General features: G+C 31.1%; 2 protein-coding genes across 2 annotated transcripts; both read right to left on the bottom strand.

Annotated features, from left to right (window-relative positions):
- Positions 1 to 3,688: 3,688 nt before the first annotated feature.
- LOC116121129 lies at positions 3,689 to 4,850 on the bottom strand. Its single transcript, XM_031407064.1, has 3 exons — positions 4,757 to 4,850; positions 4,428 to 4,622; positions 3,689 to 4,326 (listed from the first exon to the last, which is right to left on the bottom strand). The coding sequence occupies exons 1-3, from the start codon at positions 4,848 to 4,850 to the stop codon at positions 3,689 to 3,691; spliced, it is 927 nt and encodes a 308-aa protein (XP_031262924.1).
- A 459-nt stretch (positions 4,851 to 5,309) lies between these two features.
- On the bottom strand, positions 5,310 to 6,607 carry LOC116121131. Its single transcript, XM_031407065.1, has 2 exons — positions 6,270 to 6,607; positions 5,310 to 6,012 (listed from the first exon to the last, which is right to left on the bottom strand). Exons 1-2 carry the CDS (start codon positions 6,605 to 6,607, stop codon positions 5,310 to 5,312), a joined length of 1,041 nt encoding a protein of 346 aa, XP_031262925.1.
- Between the last annotated feature and the right edge of the window lie 7,046 nt (positions 6,608 to 13,653).

Here is a 13,653-nt window from a genome sequence, read left to right on the forward strand (position 1 = left end):
ATACCGGGGCTACAGACGTTTCTAGAATGGCCACCATATGTTCTCATAGAGTTCTCACTATCAAGATTTGAAACACTTGATACCTTTGTCACGGTTCTACCATTCTAAGGACATATATCAATACATACAATGATGATTTACGTGATATAGAATAAAATTTCTTTTATTGATCAATGAACATTATTACAAATAGTCAATTCTACAATAATTGATTAGCTCTAGGGCACTTACTCTAACATATATAGTGCATGTGTCAAAACCCTATTCCAATGAGGAATAGGCATGGCTCCAACCCTTGTATCCAAACACCCTCTCTTTTGGTATTTTATTTTAATTAATTATTATTTTAACTAAAATCAATTAATATATTTATGAAATATATTAACATTTAATTAATAATAATAATTCATTTAAATATATGCGTACATATATTTAAATATAATCTCACTAATTTAATTTTAATATTAAATCAAATCCAAGCAACAACCTCAGCAAATTTAATTGCACTGTGAGATTACCAAAATACCATTTCGTCCTAAAAGACGAAAATAACCCTTTGTACAAACTGATTCTTAAATTATCTTCTGTGTGTGTGACCCGTAGGCTCCTCATCATATCGACAGTGAGTAGTATCGCGATTAACACCAATTAATAATCTCACTACACACAGACCAAGATTAGCCCTAGCAAGGCATTATGGCCACCCGATAGATTTGGATTCAACGAAACAGCTACCTATCAATGATATGGCTACCGTGCAATCAAATCCTTTCATAATCTGTTATCTCATCGAGACTAAGGTATAGAAATAGTGTTAACCTCAGCTATCCTCGATATCTATGTATTTAGTTACTAGACCAATGACCGGAATAATAAATTAGATTAAGCAACAACTCAATCTCACTGTGGCCACAACTTTAGTGTCATCGCCATTTACTGAATTGCGCTGTGAGATAACTTCTCCTATACCCAGGAGTGATGAATGCTCTATCGATCCACCATAGTCTTGATACACTCATTGATATAGCCAATCACTACCATATTGATAGCTTTGAATAGAACTACATTGGGCTAGTGTCAAACTACACCAATCGGTGCACAAGGCGCTCTCTTGATCTCAAGTCTAAGGATCATATGCACCACCATTCGTTAAAGGATTTTTTCCATAGACACTGGGGTTACTGTAATATTCTGTCTAGCTAGTAGTTCTTTGGAAAAATATAAGTAAAATTCACTAACATGTTATAGAAAAAATATATATGTATATAAGAATGTAATAGTGGGCCCAAAATAAATTTAACTTTATATACAAATCACTACATCAAGTAATAAAGTCACAAAAATAAGTACAAAGTAATCTCGGACAGTGGTGCCATTCTCCTCCACTACTTGACGTTCCTCCCGACCGCATCTCATCTATTACCTGCAAAAATATTGAAATCAACGGAGTGAGCACTAATTGCTCAGTAAGTAAACCCACAATACTTCTATTCTTTCTCCGTTACTCAGATCCTGGATTTTCTTTCCTTACACCAAACTTCTCAATTCTTCTCTGCTCTTTCTAAGATTCTAGTTTCTCACTTACCGATATGTAAGCACAAATTGGGAAACTAACTCGGGGTAGTAGAGATGGCATGATGCATATGCACAAATGCGTAAACATTTTCTATGCAATGCATTTTCTTTTCTGTTTTCTTATTCTGTTTTCTATTCCTCATTTTGTTTTTTGTTTCCTTTCTATTTTCTTTCTTTTTCTGTGTTTCTTCCTTTTACTTTTTTTCTTCTTCTGTTTCAATTCTCTCTTTTCTGTTTCTCTTCTTTCTTTTCTGTTTCTCTTATTTTCTATTCTTTCTTGCTTTTCTATTCTTTCTTTCTTTCTTTCTTTTCTTTTCTATTCTTTCTTTCTTTCTTTTCTTTTCTTTTCTATTATTTCTTTGGCAATCAGACTCGGTTAAGGCATGGATTCAGAACCTTGGTCATGTGAGTGTATTCTCAAATTCTTTCTTGGGTACAGTCCTCATCCACATGCACTTCTTATGGACTGTACAAATTCTTCTTTTTTATTCTTAGCTGCTCACTAACGGCGGCATGCATGTGGGGATATTCTTCTTCTCTGTCGCTCACAGGTTCTCGATCGCAATAACCTTCTGTTCTCTTATCTTTTTATATTTCTTTAAATAAAATCTCATATTTGAGGTATTCTTTAATTATGTTCTTTAGATAATGATTCTACAATTAATTTCTTTTCTTTCTTTCTCTTTATTCTTTAACTTTCTCATACATGTATATGTGCATGTAAATATGCTCATTCTTTGCTATTCTTTCTAAATGCAAATGCTCAAATGTAAGAATGCATTATGGCATATAAAGATATCATTNACGGGAGCAGGTCACCCGTAACGTGACTCTTCCCACGTCAGCCCTTTGTTTTCCCGGGTATAACAAATTGTTTGACTAAATGCTCTAGACATAATCAGGTAGAAATTTGATGTTTGAAATAGTTTGTAATTATTTTATATTTTCATTTGTTGTGGGTAAATTGTGATGTTTGTTAATTCAGATTAAATTTTTTTAATTGTTGTTGATTGGTTTAATTATTGGTATTATTCTGTTGTATTTTATAATTAGTTGTTAGTTATTGATTTATTTGTAAATTGGTGAAACAAATTTTTAGTGGAATGAGTTGTTTATTATTTGCTGATGACTAATTTGATTTTTCTTTTTTGTGTCTAATAAAATGTTATTTTAGATCATAGATATGGCTCCTAAGGATTTGATGAAGTTTGTTCGTAGACTTGAAGCTAGAAATGCATCCAGGGCGTAACAATGGATGAATCAGGGACGAAGTTATTAAATAAATAAAAGACCTGTGATTCCTCTATATTAGTGTCTGATCCTGTTACACCTGCTTCTGGTTCATGTCATGTCAAATTGATTGAAGAAAAAGATAATGATACAGAAGAGCTTCCATTATATAGATTGATCAAGTGCCAGAAAACATATCAGCAAGAGAGTGCTGATCTAATTTTAAAGCTTTATCTGCTAAAGATTTAGACAATATAGTTTGCAGTGTGGGTAGACATGTATATTTTTTGACACTATTGATTTCAGATTTTCATTCGTAATATTTTTAATATTCTAATATTAATTTTTTTTTTGGTTTGAATTTTTTGAAATAGGGTTATGATGTTATGTTAGAAGTCAGGGAACTGTGGCTAGCTGCAGAAGTCATGGCCTCAAATATGGAGAAACAAAATGAACTCATAATCTTTGAGAACCATAAAATCGAAAAGGAGAAGAAGGTTTTGAAAGAGAGCTTAGATAAGGTTGAACATGATTTAGAAGTTGTCATGATGCATTTAAAAGTGCTGAACAGAAAATTGGAATTCAACAGGAAGAAAATGAACTTTTCACAAAAAACGAATAAGGAATTGTGTGATGAGAGTGTAAAGATAAAATCTTTACTTGTTAAGGCTAAAAAAGAAAGGGAAGAGGCTTGTGATACTGTGATGGATATGTATGTGGCCACCAGAATAGCCTGTGCAAATGCATTCAAATTGAAATATCCAAACAAAGACTCCATGTTTTCAGAGAAAGTTGTGTTGAAGGAAGACCTTTCTTCTAGCAAAGTTTGTGTTATAGTCTGTAGAAATAAAAATGATGTGTAACTGTTGTTTGTAATATTTAATCAATTTTGGTATGGTAATTTTTGTACAATTACAGAATCAGCAATATATCTAACCTTGTATTTTGTCGAACACTTCTTTAAAAACAATTTTAATTTGTCTTCTGTTTCTTCTTCTTTTTGCACCAATAAGATCTTAATCCCTTCTCTTGAAGTTACTCTCCATACAACAACGTATAATTGTCCATGAGTAAATACATGATGCTTCATGTATAACCCCACTGTTTTTAGAGATCGGCCTTGGCTTTTGTTGATTGTCATGCAAAAGCCAACTGCAATTGGCAATTGTCTTCTTTTCAGTCTGAAGGGCCACTTCGTATCTACATTGGACAATACTATTCTTGGAATCACAACATTATGCCCAATATTTGATCCTGTAATAGTCTCTGCTTGTATGAACCGGTTTCCTAGATGGGTTACAATTAATCTTGTGCCATTGCAAAGACCATCTGCTTGGTTCAAATTGCGTAGTAACATTATTGGAACCCCAATTGTTAATTGTAATTCATGTTTCGACATACCGGAGCATATCAAAGTGATCAGGAATTCAGTTGGATATAGGATATAATCATCATTTGACATTCCTCCTGCTTTGCAAGTTGTATCCGAAAGTAGTATTTCTTCCCTTCCGATGGCAACTTCTGAATAATATACTCATTTAATTCATGAACTATGTCATTTTTTGCTATAAGAATTGTTCTCTCCCTTACATACTAAGCACTTCCTATTTGATCACATAGACCTGGGAAAACAGCATTGAGAATGGTCTCTTGTGGAGTGCAATCTTCAGTAAGATTTAAGTCATCAGGAATTTGTAACAGGCTTTCATCTTCTAAAACGCATGTTCCTTCTCCAATACGAAGTAACCATCTGTCAAAAGCAGACATCTCATCCAAATCTGCAGTGCTACTGTCATTTTTCTTCAATCTCATGTTTTCTATAAGTTTCAACATTGTTATATTTTCCCAAAGATAAGATGAACATAAACATGCTTGCATTATATCAATTTTTTTTCCTTTCGGAATAAAGGCAAAATTTGTCTGAAATTTCCGCTAAGAGCAATAGTCATACCTCCAAACATCTTTTCAACATTTGATTGGTCATCCTCAGATAAAATATCTTTCAATGATCTGTCAAGAGTTTCAAAGCAATACCTATTTGCCATAGGTGCTTCATTTCAAATTATCAAAGACGTTTTCCGAATGAGATCTACCAATTGCGTGCCTTTTTTAATATCACATGTACTCTTGTTAGTGATGTCTAAAGGTATCAGAAAATGTGAATGTGTTGTTCTTCCTCTTGGTAACAACAATACAGCAATTCCCGTAGTTGCAATAGCAAGTACAATTTTGCCTTTAGATTGTAATTTGCTTATTATTGTTGCCCATAGGAATGTTTTGCCTGTTCCAACATGCCCGGAAACAAAAAAAGTCATCCCTTTTTTATCTTCAACTAAATCCATGAGTGAATGAGATATATTTCTTTGCCAGTTGTTGAGACCATTGTACTAATTATCATGCAACGTTATATTGCTATCAATATGTCATAGCTCATCACCTCAACAATTAATATATTTTGTGTACTGTCAAATTGAGAATGATTTGGAATTGGAATTCCATGGAAATTAACCATTGTTTTCCCTCCTTTTTTTAAGCAAGTCTTCAATTTCAATCAATGCATGATTTTGTAATTGTTCATCACTAAATCTCGCTGCTTGCATTCCCATTTTCCGTTTAAGAATATATGCCATATCTTCAGATAGCTTAACTGCATTTGTTCTCCACAAATCTGTAGGACTAACAACTTCATTTAGTAACAGAATTGTTACAAACAGTTGTTGTAACTGACTTCCAGAAGCCCATACAGATGCTTCGTCTAAGCAAACATTCCATTCTTTACCATCATCCAGCAAACCTAAAGAGTAACATGCATCCTTGAATATTGGGTGTATCACCCCATTTATAGCTCTAATATATGCACACGATATTGCTCCTTTAAATAAATTTAGGAGCATTCGTAAATAATATTTCTCACCATATGCAAAGTAGATTCTGCCAATACATTTTCCATTTTTTCTTTCAGTCCATTTTCTTTCAGTAGCATTCCAAACCCATTTACTTGGGAAATTAGAATAAGTCAATGATCTTGCCTGAGGGTATTCGTCATTGCATTTCATCCACTCTATTAACTTAGTCTGTGTAACAGCTATGCTTTCTAAAGATGTTACCAAGCACTTATCTGGATAGAAGAGTTTGTTCGTTCTCCAAGTGGAATGGTAATCTCTCACCTGCCAATTCTCTGTAATAGGTATCAAATTGAAGTATCCTCTAGCAAGATTCCATAGCAGATATGTATATGTAATTTGAATATTGAATTCATTAATGTTAAAATTATAATAAATAATAACAAATGATGCTATGAGATTATATGTTATCTATTTGGATACATACATGCAATCAAGATAAGCTTTTATTTCGTCCACCATTCTAGCATTCGTGGATCAGAATTCGCTTCGTTGTTGTTATTAGGCCGTATAGAAACTGCAATTCTGTCAGGCCCTTTGTTGATGTATTTGAACAGATACTTGACTGATCTATGTTGATCATAGATCTTTGCATTAATGTGGGCATCAAACTTAGTCAATAAATTCCTATTGTAAGGAGCAACAAAAAGATTATTCAATTTGACTCCTTTTTTCTCAATAAATGCGCCAGTATCCCACCTTCTATATACTGGGTATCCTTCATCATCGACAATTGTGGTTTTCACAAACTTCTTTGGAAAATGCTTTTGACATTTTCCTTTGTGCATGCAAGGAGAATTTTTATTTGCATCACCACATGGGCCATGGATCATGTAGTTCTCAACAGCAACCAAAGCAAGAGGGTTGCTTTCTTTATCCGGTATTTCAGCAGAGATCATATTATCTATTTTTTATGCTGGAGGATTCTTGTACTTAGGAGCAAGAAAAAGCAATATATGTGCATGTGGAAGTCCTCCTTTCTGGAACTCAACTGTATAGACAACTAGAAAAAATAATATAATATAGTAAATATTGGTTTATATAACATAATTGCATATGATAAATAATTAATAAAGCAGTTATTTTCAATAGAATACACATGTTATTCATCAGAGTACTTGCTTCAGTCTCACCAAAATATTTCTCGTGTTTTATTTCTCTCATTAATTCAAGTAATTTTATCTCAAAGACTCTGCACACTGCAGATACTGTACCTTCTTCATCACATTGCCCAATAGCATTTTGTATATATTGAATTTCTGGCCATTTTGGATTACATGTGAATGTCAAAAAAAAAAAAAAAAAAAAAAATTATCAGGATATCCATAAGTCCTGCAAATTGCCATAGCATCTTGATAATTTTGAACACAATATTGGGGACTACCAGTGTGAAAGGATGGCAACAATGCAGATTTGCCTATATGTTGTGGATTCACATCTCCATTTGAAACAACATCCATCAATCCATTGTACAAATCGCTTCTTAATGTTTTTTGGTTATTTATAATCCAATGAAACCTTTCTTCTTTGATAGCCATATATGCATCTACAATATATTGTTGCAGCAGTCTGCTAGATTTCATCAGAGTATGACCTGCATTTAATCTATACTACAATTGAAGCACATAAAAATGTCTCATTGTTACTCTTTTTCTCTTAGAAGATTCTCTGTTCTCCAAAACTCTATGATCAATGTCAATTCCGTATCTATCTTCTCCGTATGGAAATAAAATTGGATAACTTAATGCCATAAAACTTGGATGTAAACAAGTAATTCTTTGAAGACATTCTTTTGAATGGTAAACAATAACATCTTTTTCACATTCATATATTCTAATATCACCAACTATCAAACCTACAATTTCATATGCAAATGGCAAATTGTACTGTCTTCCATCTCTTTCTCTATGAATTTTTAATTTTAAATGCATTTCTGGAACATTGTTTGAATGAATATTGTCCTTGGCAAACTGAAAAACTTTAATCAATTCATTGTTCTTTTCTAGCATGAATTGCAATTCCTGCAACAAATCCTTGTCAATGCACCCTTAATCTAGATAATCTCCCATACAATTCAATCTGTGACTGGTTTCACATTGTGTGTCGTATATACACAACTATGCAAACGTCAGTTTCTTTCCAGTAGGTGGAAGCAATGACCTTATATGATGCTAATCTGTCCACAAAGTCTAAAAACAAATGCACCACTCCCTTTGTTGATATCACGATCAATTGTTCCTCCCATTAAAGTAAATGAGAATATTGTATTGTACATTCTTATCTTGTTTCTGAATTCAGCTCCTTTCGATCCATTGGCTACGTCCAATAATTCTTTCAATGGTTCAGGTGGTACTTTCAACAGTGGTAATTGAACTTTGCCATCCATACAACATAACGAAAATGCAGTAGAGGTTGGGTTTCTACTTTTAATAGTACGCTTTTCATACCACAAAATTGCTCCACAATATTTGCAAGTGTAGGATGGTTCACCAAAGTTCCAGGGCCTTACATTTACTGTTCACGAGAAAAATAAAATTACAAATATAAGAAATTTAATAATATTGCTTTAAAAAAAAAAAGTTCAATAATACTCATAAAATTCACGGTTACATTTTTCTGATGGAGTAATGTCTACATTAGATCTTTGTTTTTTGAGTTCACTATATATATATTTTAGATAAATATTATCATAGTCAAAACATTGTAATTATTTGCAAATATTTGTAAAACTCACGTACGTTGTTGTTTTTTTGACCGAGTAACCTTTTCTTTAGGCTTTTGTTTTTTAGATAGTTTAAGAGCTACAAATAATGTAATCTTTCTTACCTCTCATTCTCTTTAATGCAAACGTTCTGTATGTCCTATTCTCTTTGAAATTTTGCTTCTTCAATATGTCATCTAGAATTATTATTTTATTAGTGGTATGTTAGCAATAACTAATTTGTTGCTACTAAAGACGTATTGCAAATTCTTTGTACACAAAATAATTACCAAATATGTATTTCTTGCATTAAATTAATCAAAAGAAGCACAATTACCTTGATGTTCAAGTACATCATGCAGTACATTGCTTTGGTTTTCAGAAGTGCCTTCATCACGGTGATATTTTTTTGATGGAGTAACCTTTTTATTAGATCTTTGTTTCATAAGTGGATTAAAAGCTGCAAATTATGAATGTATTTATTAGATAAATAAGATGATAATAAAACAATTGTCATTATTTGAAATTAGAATATTCATTACGTCTCTTTCTTTTTAATTCAGACATTCTGTATGTCGTATTCTCTTTGATTTCTTGCTTCTTCAATATTCGATCTGGCATTCAAAATAATAATAATAACATTCTCAGGTTTTTATAAAACAATCAACTTATTCTTGCAAATCCTTTATACACCAAATAATTAACAAATATATATCTCTTTCATTAACTCAATTTAAATGTATAATATTCAATAACAGCTATGTATAAACTATAGTTTTTCTAATAGTTGAAATGATCAAAAATTTGTAATTCAAAATTTTTTGGTACATGCTTATGTAACTGTGCAAACTAAAGTCACAAAGAGAAAGTATTAAACCATTCGCTATTGCTCGATATAATTCTCCTTATAGTTGACTAACAGCATTAGTTGTTCAACACTTTATTGTTAATAGTTTATTATCAATATCATATTCGGAATTAATGAACGAAATAGAGAAGCAACAGGAACAAAATAATAATAGTAAAACAAAACAAACAGTAAACAAAGAAATTATACGCGCGATTTACCCTGGTTCACCTAATATGGGCTACATCCAGCTGAGTCAATATTATTGAAATATGCCTCAGCTCTCTCGTTTACAATGAATGAATTGCTCTCACCTCATAACAAGAGAAAAGTATGTTTATATACTAGGTTTAAGAGATTAAACCTAGTTTTACATGGATTCTTATTCCTAAGCCCAACCCAAAAAGGAATTAATAACTTAAAAGAAATCCTACAGCGGTTATACATGGAAAAGCCCAAAACCGCCGAGTGCGTCTCCGTTACCCATTAATGCTGAAGTAGTCGACAACTCCAACAATTAACATGTTATTTTTCGGCATGCCAATAGTAATAGGTAATTATGACTTCTATTGTTCATTATAGCTAATTATAATTGCAGAAGATATAACTTAGAACCGGATATAAATTACAGCTACATGTATCTCAAGTAATGAATAGATTCATATTCAAATAAATATCTTTAATATTTCATATTAGATTCATGTAAACATAACGACATAACTCATACATTGTATTCTTTGAAATTCAGAAATTTTAATAAATCACTTTATCAATGTTTTCAAATACATGTTCATTTATATTAACACATCTGTAATATTCCATTAATTTACAACAAAGAAAAGTCATTTATTTACAACAAACGGGTTTGAATGGTAAATATACAAAACTATTTAACGAAATTAAATTACCTTTATCAAGAACGATATTGTAAAGTTGAAGATTGTACGAATACGATCAATATGAATTGTATATCAAACTTTGCAGAAATCGCAGATGGATTAGTGTGTTTATGAATATTAAAACTCAAACAAAATAATTAGAATATAATTAAAGAACTAATAAATAAATGGTATAAAATAGAGATAAATTACCAGATATTGATGTGGATTCAATTGAAGAGATTGTTTTCCAGAGATTACGAACGAATTGATCTAGGTTTTAAAATATTAAAAGTTACAAAGAAAAATATAGTTATAAAAGTTTCCCTAAACTTTGTGAAGAGATAGCTTTGAAGATATTGCGGACCAAGTTATCTAGATTTTTAAATATTAAAAGTCAGAAAGATTAATATGGTTATATAAGTTTTGAAAATATTTATTGCACTATACATCAATTCGTTAATAATCATATACACAAATAATACAACACATTTATTCAAAACACGCAGTTCATTTTTAACAATAAAAAACTCAACAGATACAATGTATCAAACTGTTTATTTTGAAATAAATATCTATAAGCATTAATAAATTAACTTTAAAATGTACATATGATAACATGAAATTTACCATATATTGGATTTAAGTTACATGAAAAAGTTAATATAGGTGATTAATGCCTCTTTGTGGTTTTAATTGTGTCCCATCGATTTACATGCATTGTATCTAACTATAAATAATTACCTTGATTTACCAGAATATAAAGTGTCAATTTTGTACAAACAGCCAAGCAAAAAATAAGAGTCAAATTTAACAATAAACGTATCCCAAGACATAGTTTGATATTAATATTTATTTAAAATGTAGATATTCTGGGAAAAAAAAACATAATTAATGGATGAATCTTTAAATTTTTTAAGCTTTGCTATTATTTTTAATGTATATAATATTTCAATTTAATAATTATTAATATTTTTAAATTTATTAAATCTAAAATATTTCAATACGGTCCGTTTAACATAATACCGGTGTTTAAAATTGATTTGGGGATTTAGGGCATTTTCTTTTTACTTCTATGTCTTGTTCATTGAAATTGTGTCATAGTCTGCTGTTAATAGTTAAATTGATTAGAGTAAACTTGTTTGATATTCTAGTTTCTTATCATCGTTTTCTTCCGCCTTTGTCTGTCTTTGTCATCAATTTGTTGGTAAGCAAGTTTTTTTCTTATTCTACTTAGCTTCGATTCCAATTGCTATTTGAAAATGCTTGTTTTAGAAATACCTAGTGTTGTTTTAGATGATCTTTCGATTTTTTGAAAGCAATATAATATATCTGATGATTTTGATTTATTACCTTGTGATGCAAATAATTTTTTTATATGCACCAAACCTCCTCCTGGATTTTTTACTTTCTACGAAGTGTTTTCGCAATGTGGACTTGTTCCTTCTTTCTCTCCATTTGTTGAAGAAGTAATGATTGCTTATAACATTATACCCACTTAGATTCATCCGCATGGTTGGAAAATAGTTTAAAGTTTTGAAGTTCTATGCTTGATGCATAAAATCAGACCTGCTTTTGCTCTCTTTAACTATTTTCACGCGATTAAAAAAAAAGCAAATAGCCTTTTTTATTTTATTGAGAGTAGGAAGGGTAAATGTTTGTTAACAGGAGTGTGCAATAAGCTGTGAGGTTGGAATGATAGATTTTTTTTATTGGGTTGTAAAAAAGGGTGGGGGAGACTACCAACTCAGTGGACACATATTAAAAAAAGCGACAATGATGTCGGCCACATTGAAGGATATGAAAGTGATATCTAAACATTGGAAGAATTTATCCGAAATCACAAAACATTTGATATATTTGATATGTTAAACAGATTTTAGCATTTTCGATCCAACAAAGTTATTGTAATTTTTAATACAACTGCTTTTTGTTTAATTGTTAATTTTTAGAAACTTATTATTATTATTATTTTTGTGAAAGCAATATTTGAAAAAGTTATAAGAATTCCAAAGACTTCAAAATCAGTTTGGCCGCACAGACTGCTTGTTTCACCTCATTCTGGACCATCTACAATTGAAGAAGATCAGAATCTGATTGAAGAAGAATACAGAAGAGTGCCGATTAATTAGACGAAGCAAGCGGCAAAAAGAAAAATGCAGAAGGGGATGCCAAGCAGCAATCTTTTATTAATTTCAAGACTATGTCTGCAGAAGATCTAGACAAACTTTCACTAGATGAGGTAATTCTGCTGATTTAAAACCATTAATTTTGTCATTGTTGTATTTATTCTAGTTAATTATTTGTTTTGAATTGTTTATGTTATTTCCGTTGACAGGCTTCCAGTTAATTAATAGTTTTGTATTCCTTAAGTTATATCTCTGTTCACAGGCTTTCCTAGGTTACTTAGAAATGAAGCGACGATGGCTAGATTCAGGCAATGTGATTGCAAAATCAGAAAGAAAGCAAAAAAAATCTAGATTTTCAAAGGAAAAAGAATATTGCCGAAAAAATTTGCTTACAAAACATATTGGAAGAAGCTGTAAATGAATTAAAGGATAAAGAGCAGGTAGTGAAAATTGTTGGAAAGTCTTGTGCAAAAGCTGAGGAACAGATTGATATTGTCAAAAGAAAATAGAGAATTACTTGATATGATCTCAAATTTACAATCTGCTCTTGCTAAATCTGAAAAAGATAGAGATGAAGCTTCTGATATTGTGACAGACATGTTTGTCAAAACTTGAAAAGCTTGTGCTGAAGCATTTAAATCAAAGTTTTCCAGATGAGATTGTAGACTTTTTAGAAGAAGCGATGTTGGAAGAGGATCAGACAGACTGCAACATTACCCATGTTTTCGTTGATATCATTGATCCTTGATACATCATATCTTACATGACTTGTACAAATACATAAGTTTTGTATATAATTGCAGTAACATTTTGAGATCTTCTGTATATATTACATAAGTTTTTTAAATATTTGTAGCAACATTTTGAGATCTTCTGTGTATATTTTTAGTAAAATTTAAAAAAGGTTTATATCATGTGTCAAAAAACATGATACTAAAAATGAATACATGGATGTTTACTTTGTTTGAGTAATGCCTTATTGTATTAATAGATTCACAGACTGATGAAGTGTGGTTAATAGATTCCGAAGACTGATAAAGCATTGTGAAAGTTCTTAAATGCAAAAACTAATATCATCAACCAAAGTTCTTACCAGATTCAGATTAAATATACAAACATTGTTTCTAAAATTTCTTTGCAATAGTTGTTTGTACAGGTTTTTATTCTAACATAAAAAAATCTTTATCAAAACTTCAATTTTTTTTTTTTTTTCTGTTGCTTTGATAATTTCTACGAGTAGTTGAAGCTTCATTAATATTGTTTTCTAGCTGTTCATTGCCTTCTGTTTCTTGCTGTTCTGTTCCTTTGCCCTTTTTTTTGATATGTCTGAAATGCCTGAATTAGAATGTCGTATTGTACTGTCATGTTCTTGGCTTTCTACAAATGATCC

The sequence above is a fragment of the Pistacia vera genome, unplaced genomic scaffold (genome assembly GCF_008641045.1).
Source record: "Pistacia vera cultivar Batoury unplaced genomic scaffold, PisVer_v2 Contig968, whole genome shotgun sequence".
Taxonomy (NCBI): domain Eukaryota; kingdom Viridiplantae; phylum Streptophyta; class Magnoliopsida; order Sapindales; family Anacardiaceae; genus Pistacia; species Pistacia vera.